General features: G+C 37.0%; 1 protein-coding gene across 4 annotated transcripts in view; it reads right to left on the bottom strand.

Moving 5' to 3' along the window:
- Positions 1 to 3,666: 3,666 nt before the first annotated feature.
- The window catches only part of C9 (complement C9), a 53,963-nt gene continuing 34,449 nt past the window's right edge, over positions 3,667 to 23,180 (bottom strand). For 3 of the 4 annotated variants that reach the window (XM_027606473.1, XM_027606471.1, XM_027606474.1), the window contains 5 exons: positions 19,631 to 19,871; positions 16,799 to 16,924; positions 14,917 to 15,095; positions 9,141 to 9,366; positions 3,667 to 4,829 (listed from right to left, as the gene is read on the bottom strand). In XM_027606473.1, coding sequence (XP_027462274.1) covers positions 9,142 to 9,366; positions 14,917 to 15,095; positions 16,799 to 16,924; positions 19,631 to 19,871 — 771 coding nt within the window. In that variant the 3' untranslated portion in view covers positions 3,667 to 4,829; position 9,141. Of the gene's footprint in view, positions 4,830 to 7,830; positions 8,510 to 9,140; positions 9,367 to 14,916; positions 15,096 to 16,798; positions 16,925 to 19,630; positions 19,872 to 23,180 lie in introns of those variants that run through there. The other variant, XM_027606472.2, reaches the window with a different exon arrangement.

Below are 23,180 nucleotides of genomic sequence, written 5' to 3'. Positions count from 1 at the left end.
TTATTTGTCAGGCAAGAAGCCTACCTAAATATAAAATTATCTATGACCTAATATAAAATTAGCCATACCTGGGTGTAACCTAGTGACAATTTTTCTTTTGATCAGAAGAATGCAAATGTTGCTATTTTAAATTCTATAGTACCTTTTGGAACTCAATACTACTACTTAGCAGTGCTATAGGAAGTCTTCAGAGTATCTATAATGTAGCTATGAAACAAATTTATTATAACAATTTGTGAGATGATTCAAGTCATCCTGACCCTCTTTTTTTTTTTAATCCTTTCTAGGCTGACAGCCTTTGATAGGCTAGCACATGATTAAAAATTATTATAGATCTATACATGATACTGGGAAAACTGGATATCCATAATGCAAAAGAATGAAGCTAGAGCCTTACCTTGTACAATATAAAAAATTAACTCAAAATGATCAAAGACCTAAACATAAGAGCTAATAAAACTATAAGACTTCTAGAAGAACACACAGGGGAGAAGCTTCATGACAAAATTGACATTGGATCAAATGACTTCTTGTATGACACCACAAGCCCAGGAGAAACAGAAGAAAAAATGGATAAATTAGATTTCATCAACATTAAAAACTTTTGTGCATTAAAGGACGCTATCAATAGAGTAAAAAGGCAACCCCAGAATCAGAGAAAATATTTGTAAGTTGTATATATGATAAGGAACTAATATCCAAAATATATAAAGAATTCCTATAACTCAACAACAAAGAACAACCTGATTAAAAAATAGGCAAAGGACTTGAATAGATATTTCTCCAAGGAAGATATATAAAAGGCCAATAAGGACATGAAAGGATGGTCAACATCACTCATCATTAGGGAAATGTAAATCAAAACCACAAAGAGATACCACTTTTGTATCCATTAGGATGGCTATTATTAAAAAACTAGAAAATAACAAGTGTTGACCAGGATGTGGAGAAATTGGAGCCCTTGCTCATTGCTGATGGGAATGTAAAATGGTGCAACTATTGTGGAAAACAGTATTGTGTTCCTCAAAAAATTAAACATAGATTTAAACTTATGATCCAGTAACTCCACTTCTGGGTACATAGCCCAAAGACATGAAAGTAGAGATTCAAAGAGATATTTGTACATCATGTTCACTGCAGCCCAAAAGTAGAAGCAACTCAAGTGTCCAGCAACAGAGAAATGGACAAACAAAATGTGATATATATAAATGTGATATATATATATCTTGAATATATAAATATAACATCAATATATATATTTCATTGCTTTTTAAGGCTGAATAACATTGTGTATTGTATATAGGGAAATTCTGATATATGCTGGAAGATATTCACTAAATGAAATAGATGCAAAAGGACAAATGTTCTATGATTCCATTTATATAAGGAACCTAAAATAGTCAAATTCAGAGACAAAAGTAGAATAGTGGTTATCAGGGCTGGGGAAGTAGGGAATGGAGAGTTATTTTTTACTAGGTGCAGAATTTCAGTTTGGTATGATGAAGAAGTTCTGTGATAGGTAGTAGTGATGGTTGCACAACAATATAAATGTACTTAATGCCACTGAACTGTACACTTAAAAATGGTAAGATGCGGGTGCCTGGGTGGATCAGACAATTAAACATCCACCTCTTGATTTTGGCTCAGGTCATGATCTCAGAGTTGTGGGACCAAGCCCTGAGTTGGGCTCCACACTCAGGGGGGAGTCTGCTTGAGATTCTCTATTCCTCTCCCTCTGCCCCTCCCCCGCTCCCTCTCTACAAAAAAAAAAAAAAAAAATGTTAAAATGGTACTTTGTCACAATAAAAAAAATAAGTCCTCTAAAAAATGTCACTGAACCCACTAACTATTTAGAGGAAAGTACTAAGCCATTCTGCCATAAAACATTATTTTCAGTTTTTAGATTTAATCTTTTTGGCTTTTTTAAATGTCACAAATATTAGAGTCACATTCAGAAGGATTTATATCAATAGCTTTGCATAATAACAATAGTAACAGCTACTGTTTATTGTTTGTCTACAAAGGCCAAAGTCATTAAATGCATTATCTCAATAAATCAACACACAAAAATCCCATGAAGGGAATATTATCACCCCTGGACATATCTTAGGGCTTGGGGGTTTAGTAACTTGTCTCTTGTTAAAAAGCCACACCACTTCCTTATCTTGCATCATTTCACTGCTTTTAGCATGGTAGTGGTAATGAATATGAGGTGGGGGTGGAGAGGTTGGGGGGAGTTGGAGGTGAACAGAGAGATAGATGTTTGTCCTGTGAAGTCGTTATATAAGTGTGCTTGTGTGTGATTGAGGAGAGAATACTTTTATTATTCTTTTTTTTTAAATAAACCTAAGGTGAGCCTAGTTTCTTATCTACCACTTTGGGTTATTTTCATAAATAACTGTTGGGAAATGAACTCAAGAGTGCTATCGTGTGGGCTGTTGTATGCAGCGTCCCCTTGCGTATATCAGCCAGAGGGCCCTGGGGAGACAGTGGTGTAAAGCCAGGGTAAGGATGCCAACCCACATCTCAAACATTTATTAGTTGCCAGGTATACGATGCTATCTACCAGGCGATCAGTAGAATGAATAAGCTACTTGAGTTTTGAGTATAAAAAGGGAAAACCCTAGCAATTCACCAAAGCTTCTTTTCCCATTAAGCCCAAGAGAATATGAATGCCTATCCAGCTTCTCCGGGTCCTCTTGATAATGGCTAGGGTTCAGGGTAATCATCAGAATGTATGGCCTGAGACAGAGGACTGTTTTCCCCACGTGTTTCTTTCCTTGAGTTTGTGGTGTGCCTCCCTCAGAGAGCATGCAGGTGTGGGGATATACCATGCCCCATCTGCCTGGACCGAGCTACCCCTTTCCTTCTCAGGAGTCTGCTTTCTCACAACCACAGGCCAGGCTGAGCCAGGTAAGACCTGGCAGCCTGGAGGTCTTCATCTCCCCCAATTTCTCCTGATTCTTCCTCAGTTTAGATTTAGAGATGTTCTTCGAGGGGCTGATTCCTGTTGGGCAGTTTCTGGTGTCTCAATGGTGCACCCTGCTGGAAATGCTCTACCAGATATGTCACTTGGGAAGGAAAGTTGGAGGATCTGGCGGTCAACAGTGAACCTGCACGGTTCCCTCCATTTCCAGTAGAAGGGATTTTGACAAATCATTAAGCTGAACATAGGGATTCTGGTTGAGGCTCAGCTTTTTTCTTGGTTGATATTTATAATTCAAAAGAGTGCAAGGAATTTTCAGTTTTTACTATGATAGGTCCCCTTAGTCCAGGTCCTCTACAGCAGAGACTCTCTCAACAGTGAATTGTATTAGGAGCTGAGTTCAGTATTTGCATGCACTTAACAGATCTGAATTCTTTTTGATTCACCCAGGTTTCTGGGGGCAGGGAACAGGAATTCTTTTGAGATCCCAGGGCTACTTTCATATCCTAAAGGACCAGGCTGGCACTTCTATGTTTAGAGCTCCATCTCCGTATCACACCTAACGTATTAAAATGCATTCCATGTCCAATAACATTTTCCTTTGTTGTTTAAAAAAGAATTTGAAAATTGTTGTTAAATATTTTGCTTTCAAATTGTTTGCAAATAAATAATTTGCTGTGATCTTTCAGTAATTATGTGCATTCTGAATTTGTGTGAAGTGAGAAAAATGAACAAATTTATTTATAAATGCAGGAAATGTTTATTAACAATAACAATTAATGGAGTTGACATGATCATATTGTTTATGTTTATTAAACATTTATTAATTTTTATTTCGCATTTTTTCCTTTGTATTTTCAGTCTTTTTTTTAGGGGAAGTCTCAGACCTTTTCAAAAGCTTTGAGGCCTTAAGTATCACACTATTTAATGGATAAAATCATACAGTCAGTTCCCTTAATCACTTTCTTTTTTTTTTTTTTTTAAGATTTTATTTATTTATTTGACAGAGAGAGAGAGCACAAACAGGGGGAGCGGCAGGCAAAGAGAGAGGGAGAAGCGGGCTTCCTGTTGAGCAGGGATCCCAATGTGGGGCTCGATCCGGGATCATGACCTGAGCTAAAGGCAGATGCTTAAACAACTGAGCCACCCAGGCACCCCCTTTAATCACTTTCTTATGTGGGTAGGCTTACCTCATTCAATTCATAAGACTGGGTATTAAGCTGGACCATACAAAATTGCTGGTTATTTGTTTTTTTGTGTTTGTGGGTTTTTTTGTAAAATATGACTGAATAGAGGCAATTTCACATGATTTAACCTAATTGTTTTTTGTTACGAATACAATACATTTATTCCTTTGGAAACAGAGTTAAACTGGAGAGGAAAGACTAACAAGAGCAGAGTCCTATGCATGGGGTAGGCACTCAGTAGGTATTTGCTGAATGAATTCATGCAGGTACCAATGAATGACCCAACAAGAAGCAACAACATACACAAGAATGAAATTGCATGTTATGGACTTGGGGTAATGAAACTGGTGGAATATATTAATCATACAAAGCACTTTGGCAATTACTTTTAAAGCCAACATTCTCTTTTTAATTTAATTTTGTTTGTTAACAAGAGACTGGCATTGCCTCTGGGAGAAAGCAGTGTTGGCATAGTGTACTGCCTACTGCTCATTCAGGAATAAAAAAATGGAAACACCATAGGAGTTTAAGGAGGAAAAGAAGCCTTGTGGATCTGAAAGTGGAGATTTCAGAGGTCAATAGGATGTTCGTATTGCTTTTCATTTGGCAGCAAGAACTCTCTCCAAGGGCAGGATCCTTAATCGGAAAGTCCTGGTTTTTAGTTTGGTTTGATCCCAAGGAAGTCAACAGCTTAATTGTTTTTTTGGCTGGAAATCCTAGAGAAAACAAAGGATTATCAAATCTTAATGATTTAATAAGTCTTCAACTTTGGGTCCATCCATCCATCTATTTATTTATCCCCTTACCCTATTGCATCATGATGTACCAGATACTCTCTAGGGGCTGGGAACAGAATGGGGTTTAGGATACAAGAGACACATTTCCAAACTAGAGGGATATTCTCTTGTGTAGAAACATGAAATGTCATTAGTTCTGGAAAAGCAGAGGGAAAAGTGCTCAGGAAGCATAGACAGAGAACTGATACATGGAGAAATTGGAAAAGATTTCACTGAAGAGATGTTAATTGTTCTGGGTCCAGAAGGAAGGTTTTCCATGATTAGAGTAACCAAAGAATGAGAAAAGGGGAGGAGGAGAAGAGGAAAAGAAAAAAAGAAAAAAAAAAAAAAGAAGAATGCCCCAGGAAGGATCCACTGCAAAGGTTTTGGTTTAATTGCCATGGATGGATATCTGTTTTGTTTTTCTTTTTGGCCTTTTTAAAGAAGCTAATCAGGTAATTTAGAGAGCACTAGGTTGAGAAACACTGGTGTAGAAGGAGTAGAAACACACAAGGGTACTAAAGGAGAGGGGGGTTGGATGGGTTGAGGGAGGAGAAAGTTGGAGTTCTACTTTAAGTAAATAGTATGTTAAAAAAGGTGATGTTTAAGGTTTTCAATCTCATGATGGGGGCAGGTCCAATCTAAATGGGACATTGGAACTGAACATTTTGCAGAAAATGGGATGTCTGGAAGAGATTCCTTGAGAGAAAGATTCAGCAAGAAAGATTTCATCAAGAAAGATTTCTGGTGGACCATCCTGAGTCAGGTGTGAAAAGTCAACCAGAAGATACTAGGATCCTTAAAGTTACTGTGTAGAGAGGTGGAGGGAACTTGATCTTCATTATCCAGGAAACACAAAATGTGGAAACTGAACCAAGAAATTTACATAAAAAAACTGGTGCAAAATGAATGAAAACAACAGGACCTCTCAAGAAACAAATTAACCCTTAGAATACTCAGAGTAACAGGATTCCCACAGGAAACAATTTCCCCTGAGGATTAAGCCTGTAGTAAGAAATTACTAAGTACGCAGAAAAAAAATGCCACGAAAATGAGTTAGTACACTTAATAGACAAAATAACTGCAGTGCAGAAACTATATATTCTGGAGCAAATTAAGAGAGATTCCCAAATGAACATGTTTCATATCTTCAAAGAGATAAAAGTAGGAAAATAGTACAGTAGGCTAGGATTAATTAAAAATAGATTAAGTTCTTGAACGTAAGATCTGAAACCATAAAGCTCTTAGAAGAAAACATAGATGGTAAACTCCTTGACCTAGGTCTTAGCAATGACTTTTTGAATCTGACACCAAAAGCAAAAGCAAAAAAAGTAAAAATAAACAAATGGGACTACATCAAACTCAAAAGCTTCTGCACAGCAAATGAAATCATCAAAAAATGAAAAAGCAACCTACCGAATGGGACAAAATCTTTGCAAACCATATATCTGATAAGTGGCTAATATGCAAAATATATAAAGAACTCATACAACTCAATAGCAAAAAAATGATTCGATTAAAGATTGGGCAGAAGATCTGACTAGACATTTCTCCAAAAAAGACGTACAGATGGCCAATAGGTACATGAAAGATGCTCAACATCACTAATCATCAGAAAAATGCAAATCACAACCACAATGAGATATCACCTCACACCTGTTAGAATGGCTATTATCAAAAAGACAAAAAATAACAAGTGTTAGTGAGGATGTGACAAGAAATAACAAGTGTTAGTAAACCCATGTGCACTATTGGTGGGAATGTAAACTGGGGCAGCCACTGTGGAAAACGTTATGGAGGTTCCTAAAAAAATAAAAAAATAGAACTACTATATGATCCTCCAATTCCACTTCTGGGTAGTTAGCTGAAGAAGATGAAAACACTAACTCCAAAAGATATATGCACCCCTATGTTTACGGCAGCATTTTTTACAATAGCCAAGACAGGAAGCAACCTAAGGGTCCATCAATGGGTAAATGGATAAAGAAACTGTGGTATATACACACAATGGAATATTCAGCCACAAAAAAGAATGACATATATGGATCTTGAGGGCATTGTGCTAAATGAAATAAATCATACAGAGAAAGAGAAATACTGTATGATCTCTCTTATATGTGGAATCTAAAAAACCAGAAAAACAAACAAAACACAAAACTCATATAGATACAGAGAATAGATCGGTAGTTGTGAGAGGTGGGGGTGGGGTGGGAGAAATGGGTGAACTGTTTTTGTTTTAGTTTAAATAAATTGAATAATTAATAATAAATAATAAAGATCTTTAAGATTTATTGTAAGTGATAAAAGCCAGATGGATCAATGTATATACTTTACTACCATTGGGTAAAGAACAAAAATGTGGAAGGAAGGATATCTCTATCTCTCTCTTATCTATCTATCTATCTATCTATCATATATCTATCTAAATATATAATATATGTGTTTTTTTCTTATTTGCCTGCATATAAAAAAGACGTAGAAATAGGCATCAATGATAATAATACCGAATAGTTTTTGAACAGTTTCCCCAAATTCAAGTCCTTTGGTAGGCTTTTACATGTGTTACCTTACTGCAGGTCCATGAGTCCCAAGCACCTTCAGTCTAGTTTTTGTTTTTAATTAAAGCAAACACATAAAAATCATGTTTTAGGTAATTGACCCTGCTACTGCGGCCATATCCATTTGGCACAAAAATCGGCACCTTGGCAGAAGTCCTCTACGTAGAAAACAGACATAAGGAAGGCCAGGAGTTTCTGCTAGCTTTAGAAACTCATCCTGTTTTAAGAACATTATGTATTGGATAATGGAATAAGACTCAACTGACCCAATCAGACTCTGTAGCAGATAGCATTCCCTTGGAAACAGACTCTGAGAATCTGAGTTTGTAGGCAGCGTTTTTATTCGTGTGTGTTCTTGGGAAAAAAAAATCTGTGAGGAGGGTGGGAAGCAAAATTAGGAATAAGGGGAAGCTCAATTGTGATGTTCTTGCAACGGAGGCTTCAGCAAATCACATGGGGAGCTGTGAAGGTGGGTGGTGCTGCAGAGGGCTTGCTCATCAAATACCAACCACACTGACCAGTTATCAGATACAAGCCTCCCTCAGGCTGGGAGCATAACCTTGGGTGTGGTCGCTTCCTGGTTACAGTGCAATTCCTGAAGAGACTTGTTGTGTGAAATGTCAGCAGGTAACACTCCTAGGAGGTGGGGGGATGGTACTTGGTCCTGAAGGGAGATCTGGGCTGTACACCATGACATCCCCTACGGAGTCTTAGGGAATTTTGAACGCAGGAGGCATTGGGAAAAGATAGAAGCAGTAGAAGCAGAGGGGATAAAGGACGTGATAAATGGAGTCATGACAGTGGTCGCGTCATTACAGTACTAACAACAAGGTAATTAGGTTGCTACACAGTTTTTGAACGCCTTGAGAGGCCTTGTGTCTTTAACAATGGTAAATGATATTTCAGATCTTCATAAACGCCACCTGAAATTGTGGAGACTGTTGTATTATCCCTGTTTCCTGCAATCTGAAAAAGTGAACCTAAAAGACATAGGTCTTAGGGATTCAACTTTGAAGTGCATCTTATTCAAGGGTATTTATAAGAACATGTGAAGAAAACATTCTGTGGAAAATATAAAAAAATTTTAGAGAGATTAGGAATTTTGCTTACTTGCTTAAAAAAATCACAGTTGACCTTTGAACAACGTGGGGGTGAGGGGCACTGACCCCTGCAGAGTTGAAAATCTGTGTAGAACTTTCGACTCTGCCAAAACTTAACTACTAATAGCCTCCTCTTGCCTAGAAGCCTTACTGCTAATATAGTTGATTAACACATATTTTGTATGCTAAAAGTGCTATATAGTGTATTCTAACAATAAAGTAAGCTAGAGAAAAGAAAATGTTCTTAAGAAAATCATAAGGAAGAGAAACTACATTTACAATACTATTATAAAAAATTCACGTCTAAGTGGACCCATGCAGTTCAAACCCATGTTGTTCAGGGGTCAATCATTACAATCAAAAAATTTTTTTCATAGTTCTGTTTAAATGCAGAGGTATAAGATATAAAATTGCATTCTTAGTGATATATAAAGTCTGATTTGTCCATTTTCATTATTCATTCAGTTTTTATCTTCTGTTTACATGGATAATCTAGAAGTTTCATCCAAATTAATTCAGGAGATAATTTTCAAATTAAATAACCTCAAAACGCACAGTTTTGTCCCTAATAATATATCATAAGTTGTTCTCACCTCACGTTTTTTGTTTACTGGTTTCACAGGCAATCCCCGTAAATGCGATGGGGCAGGAACACAGACATTCTCCTTCCAGCAGAATCACTGTACCTCCATTTTGGCATGGGTCACATTTTCTCGCACTGTATTCATAGAGGTAATCTTCGATGGCACTTTCCAAATTTTGTTTCTTTAGATGTGCATCTTTTATTTTAACAGGAACCAGATTATATATAGGAGATAGCTACAAGAAAGCAAACCATTTAATTTCAGGACTTTTTCTACTGATGGAGCTTGTGCAATACCATTCATTGAATTAGTTGTTTATCAATTCATTAATTCAACAGAGTTTTATTTAATGACGGTATTGGCAGATACGATGTTAGCTTTTAAGACTATAGTAGTGATCAAAACAAGGCATGATCTCTGTGATCATAGAGATCACATTACAGAGATAAGAAGACTGATATTAAAATAATCAGATTGGGGTGCTTGGGTGGCTCAGTTGGTTGAGCCTCTGACTCTTGGTTTTGGCTCAGGTCATGATCTCACGTTTCATGAGATGGAACCCTGAATAGGGCTCCATACTCAGTGGAGAGTCTGAGATTCTCCCTCTCCCTCTGCCCCTCCCCACCACTCTCTCTCTCAAAAAAATAAACAAATCTAAAAAAAAAAAAAAAAAAGAGTATAGTAGTGACCAAAACTAGGCATGATTTCTGTGATCATGGAGATCACATCATGGAAGTACGAAGACTGATATTAAAATAATCATACAGATAAACTTAAAACAGAAACTATGGTAGGTGCTAAATGGGATGGGTACACATGTTTTAAAAATGCACAACTATGGATTTAAACTTTTCTCAGGATCATGTATTAACATTGTTTTTTGAATTGTTTTTGCTGCCTGTTCAGCTCCTCTTCTCTTCCAGCAGGTAGCCAGGTGCTCGATATCTCTTGCTGAAGTGAGGGTTTGTGTGCAAGACCAAGATCAGAAAGCCCCTAAAGGCAAATTCTTTACTGACCTTCCCCCACACCCCCTAAAAAAGCCTGAACTCATTGAGAAAGTTTTGCAGGGAGAACGAGTGTAAGATGAATGCCACGGAGGGAGGAGTTTCCTCCAGACTTAGTATGTCCCTTAAGTAGCAAGAAACCATAACTAGATCTCTGGCAGCTATTTTAGGAAGTAGCAGGATCTGTGGCGTGCCCCTAGGGAAGCTAGGTCCATATCAAGGTCCATATCAAGGACCACAGATTCGGGCGCCTGGGTGGCTCAGTCGTTAAGCGTCTGCCTTCGGCTCAGGTCATGATCCCAGGGTCCTGGGATCGAGTCCCACATCAGGCTCCCTGCTCAGCAGGAAGCCTGCTTCTCCCTCTCCCACTCCCCCTGCTTGTGTTCCTGCTCTCGCTGTCTCTCTCTGTCCAATAAATAAATAAAATCTTTAAAAAAAAAAAAAGGACCACAGATCCAGGGAACATTGTTCAAACTCACATAACAATGAACAATGAGGTTGCCACCGCCACCGTGGACTAAGTGTTTACACATATCATATTCCCAATTTCCCAAAAGACGCATCAGGGTTCTTGTATTAAGTTGGGCAACAAGGAAAGATCTCCCTGAACCCCATCCGACACATGAATAAAGGATGAAATTTCTAGCAGCGTGAGGGGATCTCAGTGTCAACGTGAGAATAGGTTCATATCCAAAATATACCAAGAACTTCCACAGTCCACACAAATGTTCTCCAGCACACACTGTTTTATGAGTTAGTATATAAGATTTAGATTTCAACGATGTCCTATTTATTTGGAATAAAGTAGCCTCTCACCCACGTTGCCACATTGGCATGAACAACATAAGCATGTGATGGAGTTATTTTGATTTTTAGGAAAAGAAATTCATCTTGTTTTACCCTTCAAAGGGAAGTCAAGGCCAGATAATCTAAGATACAGGAATAGAGGGTCATGGAGAAACTACAGTGTGGATGAAATGCATAAACAGTGTTCCAAGAGATAAAGACGAAGGTCATTCAGTGACCGCGGTCTGAGAGGAGCCTCAAACCCTGGAGGCAGAAGTCCCACAAGAAGACGAAGAACAATTAAAATGTACTTCGGGAAGTGTTCCTGAAGAGCCACATCTTTTTCTGATGAACTTTAGCTCTTTGCTAATTAAGAAAACCGTTCTAATTTTTCTCCTATCCTAGCTAACTCTATCTTTCTACCATTTGTAGATATATTTTCATTGGATGTAATCTGTCACAAAACTTGCCAACATACAAATAAATGGAAATGTAATTTAATATGAAGTACACTGAGGTTTCTCACAGGCTTCCAAACTAATTAAACTATGTGCCAAATCTAGTTTGTTGATAGAAGGAGTGTTATTTTCACCCCTATACAAGAGAGTTCAGAATGATTTTTGCCCTGTCTTTATAACTGTAATGGCTACAGCACAGAGCACTGGTACTCCAGCTCTCTAAAATACTTATGCTCTTTAACATCCGGTGCATCACTGCTAAGAGTTGCACCATATAACAAAAACGGTAGGTGAATAGTTCATTATGACTCAAGTTGATCCAGAAAGAGCTTAATATAGCTTGACACGTGGGTACATAAAGTTGGTTGAGGGAAATGAGAAAGGGAGAATGGAGGATGGAAAACGCAAGATGGAAGGTAAAAAGCAACACAACATTCATGCCAGAAGGACCCGCTCATTGGCACGAGCTGGGTCACAAATTTGGGTATATTTTCTAGTGCATTGAGTAAAGACAACTGATTGTAATGGCCACGTGCCTATAAGAAATATTTACATGATTCCCAAGAGAAACAAAATGATCCTTAAAACTGAGATTAAAGAGTAGTATCTCCCATGAGTTTTCATAAAGGAGACATTAGTATTATGTAACATCCTTTTAGTAAATAAAGCAGTGAGTTATAGAATTTTGGTTTTTATAATGCCAAGACGGAACTTCACAGGAAGCCAATTTGCTATACGCTAGCTATATTGATCTCGGCTGTTTTGCTCTAGAGGAAATAATACACTTTAGAGATCTCAGGCCATCATTAATAAATGAAATTTCCTCAGCTGACGTTTTTATAACTAGTTTGTAGCAGTAAGCTTAAGAAGAAACCAAGTTCAGCTAGTCTGTTGAGCTAAAATGTAGAAATGTTGTGTTAACATTCAGGCAAGCTGGAAATAGAATTAATATTCTTCCATGAAAACTGAAGCTCTGACAAAAGTTAATACTGAAGGAGAGGCCCTATCTCTGCATGAAGAAGGGTGGAGGAAAAATTCTTGGGCTGGGTTAATACATTCCTCAAGAAGAGGTTTGGGGTCTGCTAAAGCATGCAGGCAAAGTGAGAATCAGAGCCACAAGGTTATTTTTTTCATAGTTTTTATTTTATTTTATTTTATTTATTTTATTTTATTTTATTTTATTTTATTTTATTTTATTTTATTTTTTCATAGTTACTTTAGCATGGAAAAATATGTTATGCTATGTTAAGTTATGTTGTGTTATGTTGTATATAACTGTTTTACTTAGAAAATCTCGGCAAAATTCTTTAGAGTAATATAACTTCCTAGTGTTTTCTCCAAGATAAGCTGTTTGTAATATAAATACCTAGGTAATTGATTTAATTTGCTCAGAGGATTAAACATAAACCAGTTAATAGTTTAGTGTAGGTGGGGAGAGGTTTCACCAATTCTTTAAATAATTAAATAGAAGGGTCAACTATTTTAATATTAAGACCATCCCTGGTGTTTGAACATGTCATCCATAGATAAGAGAATGCTTCAACTTACCAAATAATTAATTAGTGATTATAGATTGTTTAATTACCTCATGGAATAGCTTCTAAACCAGAAAAACACTTCTACTGGATTTATAAAATCAAAATAATTTGCAATCTATTTTAAGGTCAAACCAGACTATATATCATATTCTTCAGGGATTTAAAAGTCACACAAAGTCAATAAAACACATAGTATTCTACTATTTTCTGCACTTCTAAAGAAGATACATTTTTAAAAGTGGTTCCTGGGTGACTTACTGTAGTTGTCATTTTCTTAGGTAGGACATTCATATGAAAAGCCCAGGCTTCCAATATGTAAAGAAAGAAACTTATACAGGTAGTTTAGATGGACTGCCTACTGATCTAAAAATCTGGAGATCAATAGTTGCCCTTGAAGATAGGATAAACTATATTTTGCATCCAGCCAGTGGGACTGTCCAAACAGAGTTGCTGAAAGTCTTTGAACAATCTTGGATCCCTACAAGGACAGCTGAACTTCCTTTGTCGGGATGAGAAGACAAGCCAGTTTAAGTGTCCATGTGGATATAAACATCTTTCTAAATGAATTCTTTTTTCATTTAAGATTTTCTGACATAGATTTATTTTTACTGAGTTCAAAATAATGAATTTAAATGTGATTTAAACATAATAAAATAAAAGGGTACCTTTTTTTTTGGGTGGGTACCCGGGTGGCTGAGTCGGTTAAGCGTCTGCCTTTGGCTCAGGTCATGATCCCTGGGATGGAGCCCCACATCGGGCTCCCTGCTCAGTGGGGAGCCTACTTCTCCCTCTGCCACTCCCTCTGCTCATGCTTTCTCTCTCTCTTTTTCCCTCTCTCTCTCAAATAAATAAACAAAATCTTGAAAAAAAAAGAGACTCGAATTTCGTATATAGACACGCTAATTTGGCCAACTTTATTTCCCTGTTTGTCCTACTTTTGGGACAAAATATTCGAAGTTCCATAGATATATTAGCATGTCTATAAATGGCTAGATTTCTATGACTTAAAGGGAAAGTAGATTACAATTTTCCGGTTTCTTAGTTCTGCCCTCATATAAATGTGATGGTTTTGGTAGCTTCACTCTTTAAAGACAACAAAAGGGGATGAAGGAATAAAAATTTCCAATAACCTTTATTGGATAGTCCTATCAAACTATGATAGGACTTTTGATAGGACTATCCAAACTTGGATAGTCCTATCAAAATGCCAATATGACTGTAACTCAAGTTAATCAAACTGAAGTCATCAAAGATAAATCTGACCCGAGGGAGAATTGTGAAACTGACAGGGAAAATTGAAACCTATAAAAGGAAGTAGGAAAACAAATAACAGATAAAGGAAAACACATACCCTTTCTATTAAGTTTGGGGAGAGAGTGATGGGGCTAAATGAGACTAGCATTTATATCTTTACAATTACAGCGCAGTTTGTTTCCCCTGGAAATAAGGACTAATGGGTTTATAAACTGAAGACTATAATCAAGATACAAAAAAGAAAAAAATTTCTGGACCCTAAGAACTGCTCACCCTTGGTCTTATTTTCTGAGACCTTACGAACTTCCCTCTCGTGAAGGCCCTTCATGATTCTCCTGTGTTGGAAGTGGTGCTAGGATGCCCCCTGAAAGCAAGGGACAACCAGGGGCAGATGGAAGAGAACTGACAAGTCTTGGGCACCAATTTTGTGCCAGTCTGTGCGAGAGGCTCTGTGCAAGCAATGCTACTGAATCCTCAAAATAAACATGAAGCCCTGGAGCGTGTAGGGTTGCAGAGGTCAGAGAACTTTACATGTTTAGAGGACAGAGATCAGAACTCAGCCTGGGTTGGTGTGAGGCCACAGGTTGTGCCTCTCCTCTCTGTCCAGCTTCTTTCTGGGGATGAGATAGCAGTGCGTTGGAATGCTTACATCTCTTTCAGATGAAGTTAACTGTTCATCTGAACCCACGGTTACGCTGAATAAGAAAATGTAAAAATCTCCTATTTGAAAATAAACATTCCTTACTTTTTGGTTTATGAGCACTGGAGCATCATTTAAGGAAGTGGCCCAATTTACAAAGTCACTCATATCAACCGTCTTGGCTCCTTTGAGAAGCTTCTCTTTCAGTTCATATGCGTATTTTTGGGTCCCTCCTCTTATGAGTGAAATAACGTCATCTATGATGCCATCTTGACTGATGTTTACTGAGAAGAGAAGATGATATAAGTGAAGCCTTTATAGTTCTGTGACATTTGATGAATACTTATTGAACCCTTTCATAAAGTATCATCTAGTACATTTATTGAATTTTATTTATATAATTTTTTTTACCCCAAATCTCCAAGACCAATTTTTATTAGTAGCCAATGGAAGACTTTAACTGTCTTAAAAAAATAAAAACAGCATGACGATTGAGATACATTGATGATTCCAAGTTCATCACTTATGCACATGCACACATGACTTTGGGCTACACTATACCTTTTTTGTTTCAGACTTACCTTCATAATTACATTTTATATAGGTTTGTTTTAAACTATTATAATATTATGAATAATCAAAACATATAAAAAAGAATCAGGTGAAAAGCAAAATTTTTTTCCATCCCACATTCCTACTTATTGCTCTCCTTCAATCTCTCTAGACTAAACCACTTTTAACAAAACTTGTGAATCTTAGAGAGTTGTAAATTTTTCAAACTGGAAAGGAATTTCAAGGAGTTGTTGTTTATCCTGTTTCATTTTTATAAATGAGAAAACTGAGACTCAGACAGGTGGAGTGACTAGCCCAAGACTAGCTTAAGGGGTAAATATTGAAACTAGGACATTTTATGGCAAGTTCAGTTTTCTTTGCACTTCATTAACGGTTTCCAGTCATGGCCATACGTTAGCGGTTGGTATGCTTTTAAAAATATCAGGCTTTCTTCTCTCTGCCTCCCCACTATCATTTGATTCTTTAGAGGTGAGCCTCAACCATTTGTATGTCTGAAAATACTCTCAGATTAGATTAGAGTAAAAACTGAGAACTCCAGAACTACCTCATGCTTGTAAATCTGCTAAATATTACCAAAACAAGCAACATTTTTACCAAAGATATTTATATTCTTAAAAAGGTTATGCACTGATTGAATGTTAAGGATGAATTGGGATTTCTTTCCCCCCCAATTTTATTGAGATATATTGACACACTGTAAAAGTTTAAGGTGTACAGCTTAATGACTTGACATATACATATATTGCAAAATGATTACCACAATAAGTTTAGTTAACATGCATCACCTCATAGAGTTTACAAAAACTTTATTTTTTCCTGGGATGAAAAATTTTGGTATCTACTCTCTTAATTACTTTCAAACATATCACATGGTACTGTTAACTAGTCATCTTGTTGTATATTACATCTCCAGTATTTATTTATCTTATAACTGGAAGTTTGTACCTTTTGACTCATTAGATGAAGGTGGATTGGGGGTTTTGAGTCAGGTGGAAGGAATGGTTTTGGTCTCTCCTTTCTTAAAGGTCACACAGGGTCCTGTCACTAGCCTATTCGGAAGCTGTGTTAAAATTGGGGAGAAAAAAGGAGATCTTTCTTGAAGACATTTCTCTACCATTGGCCTTCTACCATTGCCATGATAAATATGAAATCTACAATGACCATGGCGTAAAAGCCTTTCCCAGAGCTGCATGCTGTGTGACCTTACAATGGTGATTCCAATGAACACATGTCCATGGGTTACTTGTGTTTATAATGGTTTGGAAACCACTATAAAGATAAAATAATTTTGAAGCACTCTAAGTTTTTTTTTAAATAAAGAGGATAGACAATAAGGAGAGTTTACAGTGACAGAGTACTGCTCATTGACAACGCCCCTCCTTTTTTTTTAAGGATTGAGTTAGGTCATACTTACCAGTTCTACCTTCACCCCTCTTTAAACAATCATTTTTATTAATTTCTCCCTTGACTTCAACTCCAGCTTTCAGAGAAACATCCAGATTAAACCCGAGGCATCTCTGTATATCCCTTAGTTCAATACCTGTTTAATGTATTTAGTTGAAAATTGTTAAATAATGTTTATCAACATCACAAATAAATTCCAATTTTGCTATTTTGTAAGAAGCGTACTTACTGGGATTCCTACATATTATTACTGAGCTCAAATGCAAGGTCATATCTGCCCTGATTTGTCCTCATATTAGAATCTAGCAGCCTCCTTTTGAATTTGCTTGTCAACTTAATACCAAAGGACATAGAAATTTGCTCCTTGTTTGAAAGGGACAGAAGTCAGAATAGGGCAGTTATAGTAAAGTCCTTCACCTCTAATAACATGGCAGGGAGACACTGACATCTAACATATACTGAATACTTATCATATACACAACATCTTTCTAAGCATTTTGTATGCATTAATTAATTTAATCCTCACATTGGTCTTTTGAGGTAGGTTCTATTATTGTCCGCATTTTACAGATAAGGATATGGAATGGCAGAGCACGTAAGTAATCTGCCAATGGAATTCAGCAATTAGCCAAGTTAGTATTTGAACCAGGGTCGTCTGGTTGTTAAGCACTTCTCTATATTGACTTCATAATTTGGTCGTGGGATGCATCAACATCTCTTGATCCTCTTTGGAAGACTCTTCATTATTAAGGTAGCTAGTTATTGCTTTGAGCAGATGGCTTATATAGATGACAATTTTGTTTTGGTCCTATGAATGTTACTTAGTAGATAGCAGTCTTGGAAGCTGACTAACTGTGGTGTGTGGATGCCACAGTTATTAGGAAGAAAAATCCTAATATTTAATTCAAACATATAATTTATTATCTGTTTAGAAGAGAGAATAATAATTTTATTTTAAGGGTAAACTGCCTCAGTTCATTGACCATGTAGTTTTTGCTCTTATTTATCATTTCAAATCGTACACACACACATGCCAAAATGCTTTATGAAAAAGGAAAGGGAGAAGTTAAGTTAAACCCAGTGTTTCATGGTGGAATTTAGAAGTAGGGATCTGGGGCATTCAGGCATTCATTGACTCAACAAATATTTTTTGTGTACCCACAACTAGTGAGAACTTGAGAAATATCAGGTGTCTTTTCCCATGAGAAAGGGAGAGGGAGGATAAAAATGGAAGACCATGCTAGAAATCCAGAATACTAGATTTCCAGCTGTAACCTAAGAAGCATAAAGACTTTGATTCTGAAGCTGGGGATGAAAATACCTAAGTGATCCCAATGAACTTAGCTTCTCTACCTTCGCTGTGGAACTTTTCATGTTCAGACAGGGTCTGGACATCCCAAATCTAGGTGGAGGACATGGCCTGGTCTTCAGGTATTGCTAGTGAAGAAGTGAGAAAGATGACTTCCCTCTCAAAGATACCAGAACTGACCTAATGATCCTTGTCTACTAAGGCCAGATGCTAAGTAAATTTAAGTGGGTAGGTCTGAGTTATCCAAGATTAAAAATTTTGGCCCATGGAACTTTTTTTACCAAAGCAACTCTTAGCCTGAATTGTTCCTTGTGTTTTGATCATCCTTGTTGAGCCTTTCTCTTCTGATTTTCAGGTCACTCAAGACATAGCCCTCGTGTGTCCCTCGCCCATGTGATGTCTATCAAAATAGCCTACCAGGCAGGACTCATGAGACTTCATCATTCTATATATAGCCCTGTAAGGCAGTATAATCCAAATAACCTCATATTTCACTCCCCCTGGCAGTGTTTCTCCTTGCTTAAGACTGAGGCATCAGGAGCAATTTGTTCTGGCCAGGTCATATTTGTTTTGTCTATAAAGTGCTTACCACCTATGGGGTCAATGTCAGACTTCAAGCTCATAGCCATATCACATTCTTCACTTGACACAGATAGAAGCTATAGGGAAGGAGCCACAGAAAAGGTTTTTGCCAACACTTCCTGCCCTAAGAGACATACTGAAGAACGCTGAGGACAGAGAAAGGAGCTATGTTGGCGCCTACCTCCTCTTTAAGGAACATTATAACTAGAAATAATTACTCACAAAATAAATAATTAAAACTGATTAACACAGTCACTTTGCATCTACTTTATTCTTAAAAGGCTTAGATAAAGCTGTTAGGCCAGTATGGTAACCATGTAGTACATAGGTTTTTCCTGTACATGTGGCAGACATTGATGATCGACCATGGCCTTCTTTCCATGTTCCAAGTGTGGTCAGATATCTACTCAACATGGACCCAATTCAACTACCACCCTATGATTAGACGTGTCATAAGATGAGGTAAAGCTGATTTTTCTACCCTTGCTTTAAGACACCAGACTTATACAATCTTAACATTACTTTCTTCCTCCTCCTTAAAGGAAAATAGAGAAAAATATTTTCCTTCCAATACTGAAGAATCCTTTGGAAGATAATTGTCATACATATAATTGAACCAGTTTATTGATTAAGAAATAGGTTATGTAAATTATGTCTCTTGTACTTTTTTCACCTTTTAAGTAGTATGTCACTAGAAGCAGCATCACCAACTGATATTAAATTACAGTACAATTTTGTGCATTTCTCAATAATGCATGACCAAGTCATCTAGTTTGAGGTAGAAGTCAATTTGCTGTCTGATAGGGTTTTAGATGCCAAAGGGCGGAGAGAGAGTTCTCTCAAAGAAGCAGGACTTTATTTTAAAACACTTAACCACTGAAAGAGATTAGCAATAGGAATAATGATTGGTTAAAACAACATTAGAAGTTAGAACACTATTTCTAGGTATACCTTTCTCTTTCATGGATGCTTTATCCAAAACATATATTAGTTCATAGAATCCTCCTAGAGACCCAGAGCTACTATAGTGGGTTCCATAGGTTTCCAAAAATGCAAAATATTCCCCCTTTGCATAGGTAGTTGGCAGAGCTTTTATGTCATCCAAGAAAGTTGTTGTCAGCATGACATCCCGATTTCTCATCACAAATCTCCCCAGATGAATTATTCCTTTCATATGCAGAAACACTTTTTCCTTGATTGTAGAACAGAAGAAAAAAAATATGAGTTTCATCACCACTATTTCAAATTTAAAAATCACAAAATTTAAAAATCACAAAAATAAAAAATCACAAAATTTAGAACTTCCCCAGGCAACAAATGTTTTAGCAGTGACCCTAGATGACCACTTTAACCCAGTAGGATGGCAAACTCAAAATGTGGTTAGTCCCAACTGTTGATGAAGATGGGCAGCAATCGGAACTCTCAAGCACTGCTGGTGGGAATGTACAATGGCCTAATCACTGTGGAGAACTGCTTGACAATTTCTTGTAAAAGTAAACACACATCTACCCTGTGGTCAGCAATTCCACCTCTACATAGTTACCTACGATCAGTGACAAAATAGTCCACAAAGAGATCTGTACGAGACTTTTAGAGCAACGTTAGTCAGAAGAGCTTAAAACTAGAAACCACTGAAATGTCCAGAAATAGAAGAACTGATCAACAAATTGTGGTATGTTCACAAAAAGTACTACTAATTAGCAATAAAAAGGAACAAACTACCGATACACGCAACAACATAAATACATCTCAAAAATATTACGCTGAGTGAAAAGAGTCAGACACAAAAGAGTATGTACTGTATGATTTCACTTACATGAAGTTCTAGACCAGGTGAAATTAAGCTATGGTCAGAGAAATCTGAAAAGTGGTTGCCTCTCAGGCAGTAGGGGATTGACTGAAAAGGGCATGAGGGAATTTTCTTGAAGTGATGGAAATGTTCTATGTCTTGTTTGACAAGGTGGTCACACAGGTGGATACAAAAGTCAAAACTCATGGAACTACAGGCTTAAAATATTTGTTATTTGCATTATCATTTGTAAGTTATACCCCACTAAGTTGATTGTAAAATGTTGGCAAATGGAAGGAAATGTAGACATTCTATATGGAGCCCAATCTTCTCATTTTGCAGATGAGGAAACTCTGATCCAAAGGTATCAAGTTATTTGCTCCAAATAACAAAAATAGTCTTTGGCAGTGATTGGTACTACAAACCTAGGTCTCAGATCTCCCTGCTCCTTCCTCTAAGTCCTTTCAATTTTTTATAACAAAGATAGGATAAACAACATTTTAAGAAATGCAAGCTAAATGAGTGAATAGTTAAGCATTCCTAGGTATGATGGCTTAAATTTCCAGGAGAAAACTGAGGCAGTGACAAAGAACTATGTGTTTCAATGCCACAGACTGTCCCAGTCAAAACTAAACTACAATGTACACCTATGATTTGTAGATGGTTCATTTAAGTTGCTCCTGCTATAGTAGTGGTTAACACATGTTGATTGCATAGAAGTTGAAAACATTTTATTATTTTTTAAAAGTATATCTTGGTGTATATGAACATCACACCAAACTTTCTGTGTTTTAGAAGCACAACTGTTCACATTGTATGGCTGTGGGTGATGGTCAGTGATTCAGTCTTCAACAACGAATTTGCCTTCTGATGACTTGCATAATAATTCTCAGTGGAGTCTCAAACATGCACAAAACATATTTGGACTCCTCTTCATTGTTGCTAAAATTAGGAGGTATAACTTGTCAGAGAGCGTTAACATTCTTTGGCTCAACTTATTTCAGAGGTAGATCTTAGATCATTTCCATCCAAATATAAAGTTGTTCCTTCCATCTTAGATAATAAAAACAAAATCTCTCGGCCTCACTTGTCTAATCACTTGCTACCAATTTCCTTGCCTTCATTAGAAGCAAAATTCCTTTAAAAAAAATTCTGTACTGGCTGTTTTCAATTCCTCTCTTTCTATTTTCTCTTAAATCTAATTCAATCATGCAGCTTTCCTCACTACTTCAGCAAAACTTCTCTTGTCAAGGTCACCAATGACCTTCACAATGCTAAAGCCAGCAGCAGTTACTTCTTAGTCCTTCTTCTTTGACATATTCGCACGTTTGACCCAGTTCATTACTCCTTTCTCCTTGATACGGATTCTTTTCTTCTAGGGCAGTTCTTCTCAAACTGTAAAGTGTAGACAAATCACCCATAGAATCTTGTTAAAATGCAATTCTAATTCAGTAGGTCTGGGTCAGAGGCTGAGGTCTTAGCTTCCTGGTGATGCTAATGTTGCTGATCCATGGACCACACCTTGAGTAGTGAGGTTCTAGGGCATTATATTTGCCACACCTTGCTGTCCTCTGCTGGTTCTTCCTCTTTCGCCAGACCTCTTTCTATCGAAGTTCCTTGAGTTTAGTCTTGGATCTTCTCTTTTCTATTTACATTAATTCTTGGCGGTCACACGAAACCTTATGACTGTAAGCACCATCTACATACAAACAACTCCCAAACTTACAGCTCAATCCCAGATCTTTTTGTCAAACTCCAGACTTATAACATCAACTTCCTACTTAACATCTCCAAATGAATGTCTAACAGACATCTCAAACTTAATCTGACTACAATTGAATTATTGTTTTTATTCTCTCAACCTGCTCTACCGAAAGTTTTCTCTATCTCAGTTAGTAGCAGCTCCATCCTTCCAGTTGTTTATACCTTAGACTCATGCTTGACTCTATACCTGTTCCAACCATCTGCACACACCTGGATTCCTGCAATAGTTTTCAACAAACCTTCTTCCTTTTGCTCTTCACTCTCATAATTTCTTCTCATTTAAAATAAATTAGCATATGTCAATCTTCTATTCAAAAATTCTACTGACTTCTCATGTCACTCAGAGAAAAAGCTAAACTCAGAACAGGCTGTGAGGCCCTTCATGATCTGGTTCAGGATAAACTTTCTAACCCGTTCTCCTGGTTCCCTTGGCCCAATGGGCAGATATGTTCCCACCTTAAAGACTTGTCTCTAACAGTTCCTTCTGCCAGGTACATCATCCCAACTATGACTATTTGGCTATTTCTTCTCCTTCAAATCTTCATTCAGATTTCATTTCCTTAATGAAGTCTACCCTGGACTTTCTTTTTAATATTGCCACCTGCCCAGCACTCCTGATTTCCCTTGTGTTATTCTACTTTTTGTTTTATTCCATAGCACTTATCACTTTCTAAATACTATATATCTCACTCTTTTGCTATTACGTTTATTTTGTCTATCTCTCCCTGCTGAACTTCCAGCTCCCTGAGGACAGGAATCCTTTTTAGTTTGGTTCACAAATGTATTCTAAGCCCCTGGAACAGTGCCTGGCCACATAAGAAATCCACATTAAATATTTGTTGTATGATTTAAAGGATTTTCCAACTGCATAGTATGGATGGGTATGCATATTTATATAGAGACAAGGTACAGAGCCCTCCAAAACAATTGTATGATTAGGCATAATAT

This window comes from Zalophus californianus, chromosome 5 (genome assembly GCF_009762305.2).
Source record: "Zalophus californianus isolate mZalCal1 chromosome 5, mZalCal1.pri.v2, whole genome shotgun sequence".
NCBI classification, from domain to species: Eukaryota; Metazoa; Chordata; class Mammalia; order Carnivora; family Otariidae; genus Zalophus; species Zalophus californianus.
The sequence above is the reverse complement of the archived record's forward strand: the minus strand, read 5'-3'. Positions and strand labels throughout refer to the sequence as shown.